At 31.9% G+C, this 11,227-nt stretch overlaps 1 protein-coding gene across 1 annotated transcript; it reads left to right on the plus strand.

Annotated features, from left to right (window-relative positions):
- The first annotated feature begins 4,787 nt into the window (after positions 1-4,787).
- On the plus strand, positions 4,788-7,540 carry LOC116145845 (rust resistance kinase Lr10-like). Its single transcript, XM_031431274.1, has 2 exons — positions 4,788-5,557; positions 6,438-7,540. The coding sequence occupies exons 1-2, from the start codon at positions 4,825-4,827 to the stop codon at positions 7,538-7,540; spliced, it is 1,836 nt and encodes a 611-aa protein (XP_031287134.1). The 5' UTR covers positions 4,788-4,824.
- The last annotated feature ends 3,687 nt before the right edge of the window (positions 7,541-11,227 follow it).

Genomic DNA, 11,227 nt, shown 5'->3' on the forward strand with positions numbered 1-11,227 from the left:
GAATAAACATGGAGCTTACACGCGTCCGTCTCTCTGCAGCAAGTCATGCAAAGTCAGCTTGGAAAAAGGGAAAACGGGACGTGAAGATGGATGACGTGCTGACAATCACACCAACCCGTAGATTTAATGATGATTACACGCTTCCATTCGATATAAAATGTAGAAAACCTCACCATTAGGGGGGTTGGTTCATTCATTATCCAGAGATAACTCTCTCTCTTGTTAAAAAGTAAGAGCAAAGTACTTTTATTAACTCTCTTGTAAGTCAGTCCACTTAGCGACCTGACCCACACCAACATCAATACAAAATCAGTGGACGTAGGATTTGCTACCTTAGCATCCGAACCACTTAAAAAGCCCCCTTTTCACTTTATTTCTGAAAAAGGCATCCATTGTCTCGAGCATAAAATTCATAAAACAGTGTCACCCACGTGACAATTGGTTGGTGCGCAAATCGAGCATCAACAAGTGGGATCTGATAGGGAGACATTCCAGGCCAATAGTATTGCAAATGCTTGAAGATTATTTACAGGGATTGGAGATACTCCGATGCCGCACTAAATGCCAGTGAACGTAAAGGATTTGATAGTTTTACCATTGGCATGGAAGGTCTTTAATTTTATTTGTAAATAATACCTGAAGAACTTTAGGATGCCTACAGAGTTTTTTCTCTAAATGTTGAAATGGATTCAAATACATATAACAAAGACATAATTGAAGGGAACTTGCTTTTGGGTTTTTTAGGAAACATAAATTTTCTCAGGAAGTCGTGATTTTTATATATGTCCTTGATGTATACCTATTTGTAGGTTTACCGTAAAGCTATTTCCAAAAATATTGCTTAGTATAGCATTTTAAATATTTAATTTACTACATAAACCCTACCTTTTAAGTTTCTAAATCGTTGAAACCTTTTTTTTTTTCGGTAACATTTTTTATTTGATGGAAACATATTACTGAAATCATGGAGAAAGTAATCACATAACGAAATGAATTTGAAACTGAAAAGAAAAAGTAAGTTTCACATGTGAAATTAGAGAAAAGAATGGTGTAAATAAAAAACCTAATTATGTTTGAAATTGCGAAAAAATTGTATAAACAAAAACCATAATTAAGTTTTAAATTAAATGGGAGTAAACCAAAAATAATAATAATAATTAAGTTTGAAATTAGAGAGAAATTGTGCAAATAAAAAACCTAATTAAGTAGGGTTATTTTCATTATTAAATGAGGTTTAAAGAGAATTTTTTTTAAAAAAAAAAATATACATATAATAAAGATGTATTTAGAAATGGAGGCATTGATATGGGCTAAAAGTCACTTCTCTAAAATCTATTGTAATAAAAAAAAATACAAAAAAGGTTTATTCATATCAAAATCCATATATACATAGTATTTGGGTAATTTGTAGATAGTAATGATCCTCCAATCACACAATCCTGAGCCCATTTAAAGTCTAGAAAATTAGAATGCCAATCCCCATAAGACGCCCACTCCACTGGTATCAGTGACAACACTAAGAAGCAAAAAATACATTTTCTCTCAAAAAGATAAAAACAAGAGTAAAAATGAAAAAAAATAAAATACAGAAAAAATTCCTCAGGTGACTAAAAAATTACAGCGGGTTAGTAAAAGTGGTATTTCTCCATGCCAATACCTGCTAAACTAATTTGACACAATAAGTATTGTTTTGGTAGTTGTTTCCAGTGGCCTTTGCTTTGTTAAATATATATAGCTGCAGGTTTAAGTCATGCTGCCCACTGAGCGCCATTAAAGAATGTGGAAGATGTAACTTGCCATCCATTGCTTAGTGATGCTCAGAGAGAGGCCTTCCATGCCAATTGCAATACAAATGCCTCCAGTGCCCTTGATTTCTTCAGAGGATGAAATGGATGCAAATTCATCATGTATAAAGATAAAATTGAAATAATTGAGGAACTTCTCCTTTCCAATCAATAAATAATTCATTATTCTTCTTCTCGGAATAAAACAATTTACTCTGAGAAATTTAAAACTAATTTGATTTGGATCAGTCGACCTCCAAAAGATCCTGTGTAAACAAGATAGAGGCTTTAGTATTCTAGCTTTTTAAACATTCTTAAGGACAATTCAGTTAATTGAAGTGCCACAATTCCATCCACTTGTAAAATGCAAAGAAAAGGAACAGCAATTGAAGCAATTAACTAAATGTTGGAAATTCACTTGCTGTTGCTTGCTTACAATGCAGCTGACACTTGCAAACACTCCACGATAATTTTTTTTTGGAAATATTGATGAAAGCTTAAGCTTGAACATGATATCTGGTTATCTTAACTATGATTTTTGCTAGCCTATCAAGGGGTTTAGATCTTTACGTGTTCCCTAAGTTTGTTAATTTCCTTCTACCGCTACTTTATCAAAAGTCGTTTCTATCTTGGTGCTAGGTTCGTCCTCCTACCCTACAAAAAGTTTTGGTCTTTACGCGTTTCTATGAATTAATTATCTTGACTTTGAATTGACTCTCAAGTCTTATTGCCGTATCCAGCACAACAGCCAATGAAATATCTTGGTCACGAGTTTCTCTTGCTATTTTATGAAGATGAAATCTTATCCATCCGATGGCAATTTATAATATATGAGAATGTTAAGAAAGTGTCTTCTCTGAACATTAAATCCCATTCCTTTTAAATAAATGTGAAAGTTCAAAGTCTTTAGGTCTTTATGCATTTAGGCCTTAGTAATTAGACATGACATCTTTAATTCCATCTTTGACTATAAGCTCCTCTTGCTACCCTATTAAGAGTTCCTAATGGGCTAAGAAAGACCTCTATCGTCAATAATTTGGTTCCAGAAATTACAAAGGAAGTTGCATTTGAACATGACTTGATCTTAACGACCCATACTTTATATAGGTTCCTCTTGCTAGCCTATATATAAAAAGTTTCTATCAACAGCTTAGGTCTTACGCGTTTCCCAAATTTGTTTTCATCACTACTACAAAAATACACAAAGTGGACGATTAAAAAGACGATGTTCGCGTTAAAAATGTCTTTAATAACACTTTTAGGCAGTTTTATAAATTTTTTTTTTTTTTAGTAAAAAATATATTTTGTTTAAACTATCATTCATGCTAATACTTCATACATAAGACTAATACATATAATATCTTTCACTCTAAAATTAGATTAATCATCTACGTTAAGTAAAAGATTAAAAGAAATTAAACGGTTTTCAAATGTTTTATAAGTTGCTAACATACTTCAATAGAACTTTTTTTTTTTTTTCTTGATAAAGGGGTTTTCATGTTATTAAGAACAATTTAAGCATCCTTTATAACCTTTTTGGTAGTACTACATATATCTGTCTCGACTTTATGTTCCTCACATTTATCTTAACTTAAGTTTGGTAAACTTCCTTCTCATAGCGTACCATTATTGAGAAGCCCAGTCCCAAAATTCAAATTCAAATTTACTTATTTGGTTAAATTAAAATTACTAGGGATTAGTAAGGAAGACCCCATATCCCAAAAAGATATGATATCCTCAGAAGTAGTTTCAACCTTTCCGGGCCATATCGCGTTTCATACGGCATCTTGACTGACCTTTTGTTTACGTTAACCTAACACAATTTGACTAGGAACAGCAGCAACTTCCATGCATTATAAAGACTCTGTGCACTCTGTTTCTTCCAATCGCGTCAAAACCAAGTCTACTTCCCGGCATGTTGACTTGGAAATGTGAAGTTTAAGCCACTAGATATGATTTATGCTAAATAGCAGGAGGCCCCAATGAGAAATTAAACGAGTTTGAGACGTGACACTTTTTCTTTTTGTTGAATGGATGCTAACTATGAATGTCTAACACTCAATTACTCCTCTCAGAACATTCTTTCCTTATGATCAAAAGACTTATAACTGTTGGAAATGCTATAATGAGTGCTGTGTAAAAGCTTTTGAAAGTATTTCTGTAAACTAAATACATATTAAGTGCTTCTTCAATAATTATTTTATAACCTTTTTTTTAAATATAAAATTACTTGTACGTTGATCAAATTCCGTTGTATTATATAAAAGTTTAGGAATTGTGACATCTAAGGTCCAACACTTTGAGGTTGAACCAAGTTTGGTATATGAATATGGGATTCATATACCAAACTATGAAATGATCAAAATGTTTTGGTTGACTATCCATAGTCTTTGATAACAAATAATTTATTAGACTACTAGCGATATTTCATTGATTACTCCCAAACTTATCAAATTTATACTAACAAACTAAAAACTTATAAAAAAAATATATTTTTAACTAAACAAACTTGAAGCCGGGATTGGCCTCACGAACCCATACAAGACCATTCTAAGCCTCGTTGCAGTCACTGAGGTTAGATTTGGCCTCATCACAACCACGAGAGGTGAGATCTAAAATAATAGAATTGGTGAAGAATAAAGGAGGAGGAAGCTAGAAGAGAAAAAGAGGGATGAGGAAAATAAAAAAAAGAAAGGAAAAATGCTTTTGATTTTCAAAACATATCAAATGCCAATAATACCCTTTGGAAAGGATGGAAATATCAACAGTACCCGCTTATTAACAAAAACTAATGAAATGGGAGCTAAGATCAAATTTCCCATAACAGTAGGCGTTCTTTGTCATTTCTTCAAAGATACGGGGTCGACAAATAAGCCATTAATGAAAGTTTACATTCTAATGATTTAATTACTAAAATTGTAAAGTTTGGGTATCAATTATTTGTCACAAGCCTCAAAGAGTCTGCTTTCTCTGTTCCCCAAAGTCCATAATCATCTACCCAACTCTACTTTCTCTGTCCCTTTTCTCTCTGTTTCTCGTCATGTCCCTTGTGCCGTTTATTTTCTTCTTCCTTCTCTTTCCCTACTCAGGAGCCGAAAATACTTCAGTCGTGAACAGTGATGAAAATATATATGAATTCTGTCCACCAACAAAATGCAGCAAAAACGGCCCAAAAATCAGATTTCCCTTTAGGCTGAAATCTCAATCAATCTCTTGTGGCCTTGAAGGGTTTGAAGTGTCTTGCTCAAATGACAAGACTATGTTGCATCTTCCTTTTTCCAGCGGTTACTATGTGGAACACATTTCTTACCTGGACAGAAGTATTACCATTATGGATATGCATGATACCACATGTCGAATACAAAGTCTTCTCTCTCTTAACCTCACAAACTCTAGATTCTCCCTCTTGGGCGATCTTTACGGTAATACAACTTCGACGTACGGTTTGTGGAACTGCACTATGAGGATTATATGGACATCTACATTTGGTTTTGAGGAAATAGGTTTTGGGAAAATAGGACCGTTTGATTGCATGAGCAGTGACCGAAATTTTGTTTACGCAATTCTTGACTGGGACATCTCAGAGATGCCTCCATCTTGTAGAAGGTATAGAACAGTTAACATTTCCATTTATGATTGGTATCAAAAGAGTCAAACTAAAAAGATAGTCGTCGAATGGAAAGCCCTTGATGGATGCTACGGCTGCGAAAAATTAGGAAACTATTGTGGCTTCAACACTACAAGCAATTCAACAATCTGCTTCATAAACCAACGTAAGTTACAATTTGGATTCCTGAAAGTACAGTGTGAAATTTCAAGTGAAATTACTTTTACCCAGATTTCTATCATGTTTTTTACACTAATTAATTTAGTAGATTTCTATCATGTTTACTCAGATTTAATTTAGTAGTACGTTATAAATTTTATTTTTATCAAAGTTCATGATGGATTAAGGGATGATATCTTGGTAAGAATAGTATTACTAGATTTATATTTTAATGAATAGAATTGAATTAGTTACTTAATTCTTTCATATTTTGAAATAATTGAACTGCCTATATTATTGAACTAGTATATGTATGATATGATATTTTCATCTGATTAGTGAGATGTCTCTCTGCTTTTGACATTGAACCTTTATTTACCGTATGTTTTCCCTGCTGATCATTGCAGTACCTTACTCATAAGTTTTAAAGCATTTTCTGTTGCTGATTTGATCTTTGTGAAGAAAATTCAAAATTCTTGAAACTTCATCGATGGGGTGCACTTCTTGCACCATGTTGTTTTAAGCAGAAAAGAAGAAAAAACACAGAGCAAAGAGGCCGTGCACTAGGAAAAGAACAACAATATTACCTTTCCGAACTCAACTTCATGTTTAAAATTAGTTCATTTAAGATGCTGCGTGATAAGAACTTTCAATAATATATTTTCAAAACCAGTTAGTATAGCTCTAAATGCTACTGGGAATTCTCATATTTCTGAGATGATTTTCTTTTCAGTTCTAAACATTTTAAAGAATTTCTTGTTCATCTTCTAGCTATACATGGAGGATATGAATCCTGCTTGCATCAAGCACCCTCCATCTCATTTTAGAATGCATCTAACTGATCTTACTGCTCAAACAAGTTAATAATTTTTCTTTTTCACATGCAGATCATGGTCGTGTAGTCAAAATTGCATTGTCTACGGCCACAAGTATTGGAGGCATCATCTTCTTTGCTCTAGTAATACTTCTCGTGTACAAATCCAGAAAATCTGAAAATGAAAAAGAAATTCAACTGAAAGTAGAGAAGTTCCTCGAAGACTATAGGAGCCTCAATCCGACTAGATATACTTATAGTGACCTTAAGAAAATTACTGGTAAATTTAGGCACAGACTTGGTCAAGGAGGTTATGGAAGTGTCTTCAGAGGAAAACTCTCCAACGGAATTCCGGTTGCTGTTAAGATGTTGGAACATTTAAAAGGAAATGGTGAAGAATTTATTAATGAAGTGGCAACTATAGGTAGGATTCACCATTTTAACATTGTTCGTCTATTGGGATTTTATTCAGAAGGAACGCGGCGTGCTCTTATCTATGAGTTCATGCCTAATGGATCACTTGAGAAGTTTATATTCTCAGATATAAACAAGTCAATTCAGCGTCCATTGAGTTGGGAAAAGTTGCAAGGCATTGCCATTGGTATTGCACGAGGAATAGAGTACTTGCACCAAGGATGCAACCAAAGGATCCTTCACTTTGACATCAAGCCTCACAATATATTACTTGACCATAATTTTCAGCCAAAGATTTCAGATTTTGGGCTGGCAAAATTATGCTCAAAAGAACAAAGTGTTGTATCAATGACAGCTGCTCGAGGAACTATAGGCTACATAGCTCCAGAACTTTTCTGCAGACACTTTGGAGAGGTTTCTTACAAGTCTGATGTTTTCAGTTATGGAATGATGCTACTAGAGATGGTTGGATGCCAAAAGAATATTGATCTTACAATTGATATTGAAAGCCAAATTTACTTTCCTGAATGGATATACAACAAAATGAGCCAAGGAAAAGAGCTTAATTTAGAAATTGAGGTCGATGGAGATGAGGAGATTGCCAAGAAGCTTGCAATTGTGGGACTCTGGTGTATTCAGTGGAATCCAACAAAGAGGCCTTCCATGCCAATGGTGTTACAAATGCTTGAAGGGGACTTGCAAAGCTTGGAGATTCCTCCAAAGCCCTTCGCTTCTTCAGACGATGAAATGGATGCAAATTAATTATTTATAGGGAAATTAAATTGTAATAGTTAAAGAACTTCTTTCAAATGCTTCCACGCATAAATAAATTCATTCTCCTTGTAATAGCACAACTGAAACAGAGTGTTTTGAGTTTGGGATTGATTATTATATAAGTTTGCTCAGATTTTTATGTACTACTTTTATTTAAGTTCAGTAGAATCTAATAGGGAGACCTGCCATGCCAATAGTATTGCAAATGCCAATACTAATGAATGTAAACTAGAGAAAAGGATTTGATAATTTTACCATTGGCATGGAAAGTCTTTCATGTTATCTGTAAATAATATCTAAAGAACTTTGGGATGCCTCCATAGTTCTTTTTTAAATGTTGAAATGGATTCAAATTGATATAACAAAGACATAATTGAACGAAACTTACTTTTTCATATACTCCATATATAAATAAGACTCATTCTTCTCTTGTATTAAAAAGTGAACTGTTGAGTGTTCTTGAATCTTGATTTCCTGAAAGATACAGGAAATAGCTTTTGGATTTTTAGGAAACATAAACTTTCACAGGAAGTCGTGCTTTATTTATCTGTCCTTAATGTATACCTATTTCCAGGTTTACCGTAATGCTGTTGCTGAAAATATTTGCTTAGTATAGCCATTTATTTATTTGTATATACAGAAACAAAAACTTGATTACTTGAAGCATGCTTTCACCTGAAAAACGACCTGTATAAGAAGGAAATTTATATTCAATTTTTATACCTTCATTTTTCATATACTTAAACGTTGAGTGTTGTTATCTAAGCCTTGTCTAAATTCTTTTTAAGCCCATTATTTGTTTTTGAAGATTTAAGAATAAGAACATGATTTTTAGCCTCCATCAAATTTATCATATCCCCCAATTTTAAATGTTTTTTTTTTTCGTTTTGACAATTTTAACCTTAATGAAATTTACTAGAAATGACAATAATTTCTAAATATACTCATACCCTATTATATAGATATATTATTATTATATTATTATATATATTATATATAATATAGATATATTATATATATATATATTTTTTTTTTTTAATTTTAAACATTTAATTTACTACATAAAACCTAGTTTTTAAATTTCTAAATCATTGAAACTTTTTTTTTTTTAATTTCAAATATTTTTTTGTTTGATGGAAATATATTATTAAAGCTATGGAGAAAATAATCACACAACAAGATGAGTCTAAAAAAAGAAAACATAAATTTCATATATGAAATTGGAAAAAAAAAAATGGCATAAATAAAAAAACCTAATTAAATTTGAAATTGGGAAAAAATGGTTTAAACAAAAAATTAAGTTTGAATTTAGGAAAACAGGTGCAAACAAAAAAAACTTAATTAAGTTTGAAACTAGCGAAAAATGATGTAAATACAAATCCTAATTAAACAGGGTTATTTTCATTACTAAATGAAGTTTAAAGAGATTTTGTTTTTTAATTATATATATATATAATAGAGATGTATTTAGAAACCAAGGTATTGATCAATCAGGTAAATCACTTCTCTAAAATCTATTTTGTATAAAAAAATTACAAAAATGGTTTATTCATATTAAAATCCAGATATATATATGTAGGGGTTGGTAATGTGTAGATAGTAATGATACTTTAATCCTACAATCTTGAGCCCATTTCAAGTCCAGAAAATTAGACCCCATAAGAAGCCCAGCCCACTGGTATCAGTGACAACACTATGAAGCAAAAAATACATTTTCTCATAAAAAAGATGAAAACAAATTCCTCAGGTGAGTCAATCACAGCAGGTTTGCAAAATTAAATCGTTCTGAAATGCTTTCCTTTTTAATCTGCTCAAGAGAATGTTTTATCGTTGCTCTACTACATTTTATTTTTCTTTCACTATAGACGTTTATTAAATTTATCATAACCACATTTTCAATCACCTTATCTGGTAATATCAACATAAAAATAACTCTTAAACTTGGTGACCAGATACTTAAACATGGAATGGTGTTTTATGAGATAAATATGGATAAAAAAGGCTTTTCTGTGTTGTTTAGATAACTTAGTTTGATTTTCCTTTGTAGAAAATGTGGTTTAAATTGTCTTTGAATGTTGCAAAGTTTATGTTCACATAACTTTGTCTCATTTTTTTATTTTTGGTGACCAGGGGTGTTCGTATCAGTTTGTGCGTATTTTGATTAATCCCCTGAGGCCCTGAAGTTAACGATTGAGTACACATTCCAATGGCCACCGCTATTAGCAACTAAGACGAATCGAATTCAAGACATCTTGAGTAATACACTTAAGAGTACATATGACCCCACTCGGGCACCTAAGGGTGATTTTTTTTTTTTTTTTGTAAACATGATAATTGTCTCTCCCACGACTCGAACACAAGGCCTTTGGATATAATTAACCTAAGTGATTAAAGGGCTTGTCATATGACTTTGTCTCATGGTTCTTATGTCACTTTGTCACATTATGTTTTCTTTGGTGAATCAAGGGAGATTTCAAATTTTCATGAATTTTAAATTTCAAAACCTAAGAGGAGGTTCCGTTTATCCTTAAAACAAGACGATCCGCTTGTAATTAACTCAAACCTCATAAGAGATAAATAAAAAAAAATTGCCAACTTTAAAATCAATTAAATCTATAATGGCTATTTTGTCTTTGTTGCAGAAACAGTTGGGCCTGCTCCATAATGTGATAACTTCACTCAGTACTCATACATCACCATTCACCACACAACTTGCAAAGCAATAATGTTATCCTCTTGACAGTATGTTCTTGACCACATCCTGTTTTGTGAGGCCATCTTTTTAGACTTTGGGGTATACGCCAATTGGTCAATAAACTTTTTAATTGTTAGTTCCAACAGCAGTTTCAGGATCACATCGTGAACCTTATTTGTTTGTTCCTTTTATTATTATTATTATTATTATTATTATTATTATTATTATTATTATTATACTCTGTGTGCAGTGTGTAAACCAAGAAATGTCAATCCATAGCCACTAGAGTACTAATTATGCGCAGAATGACAAGGCAACATTATAAAATATGAACAAATAATTTTGTTTTCTAGCGAGAAAACAAGTGGAAGATGTGCACTTTCTCTGGCTTGGTTGGCGGCCCCTTATGCATCGAATGAATGCTAATTCTTTAAGCACAAATACCATTTATTTACATTCAATTGTGAAATACCAAGAAATTATTATTGCATTTTGGGTCATCTCTTTATTATTTATTAAGTTATAGTTGGGTTTGTTTGTTTTTGACTTTTTTAAGTGTAAACAAAATCAATTTTATTTGACTTTTATTTAAGTGTAAATACAATCATACATAAATAAAATACTAAAATATTTGACTTTTATTTAAGTGTAAATACAATCAATTTTAATTAGTCAATTAAGATGTTTTTGTATTAAAATAAAAGTCAAATATTTTAGTATTTTATTTATGTATGATTGTAGATAAAAACCAAAAGTAAACAAACATAAGACATGTTTGACTAACTAAAATTAGCATTCATTCAATGCATATTTTATAATGTTGCCTTGTCATTCTGCGCATAATTAGTACTCTAGTGGCTATGGATTGACATTTATAAAATACTAAAATATTTGACTTTTATTTGAATACAAAACATCTTAATCAGATTGGTGACAATAGACAAACGACTCAAGACTTATAATCAAATATTGAAAAAAAA

Source organism: Pistacia vera, unplaced genomic scaffold (assembly GCF_008641045.1).
Source record: "Pistacia vera cultivar Batoury unplaced genomic scaffold, PisVer_v2 Contig468, whole genome shotgun sequence".
Classification (NCBI taxonomy): domain Eukaryota; kingdom Viridiplantae; phylum Streptophyta; class Magnoliopsida; order Sapindales; family Anacardiaceae; genus Pistacia; species Pistacia vera.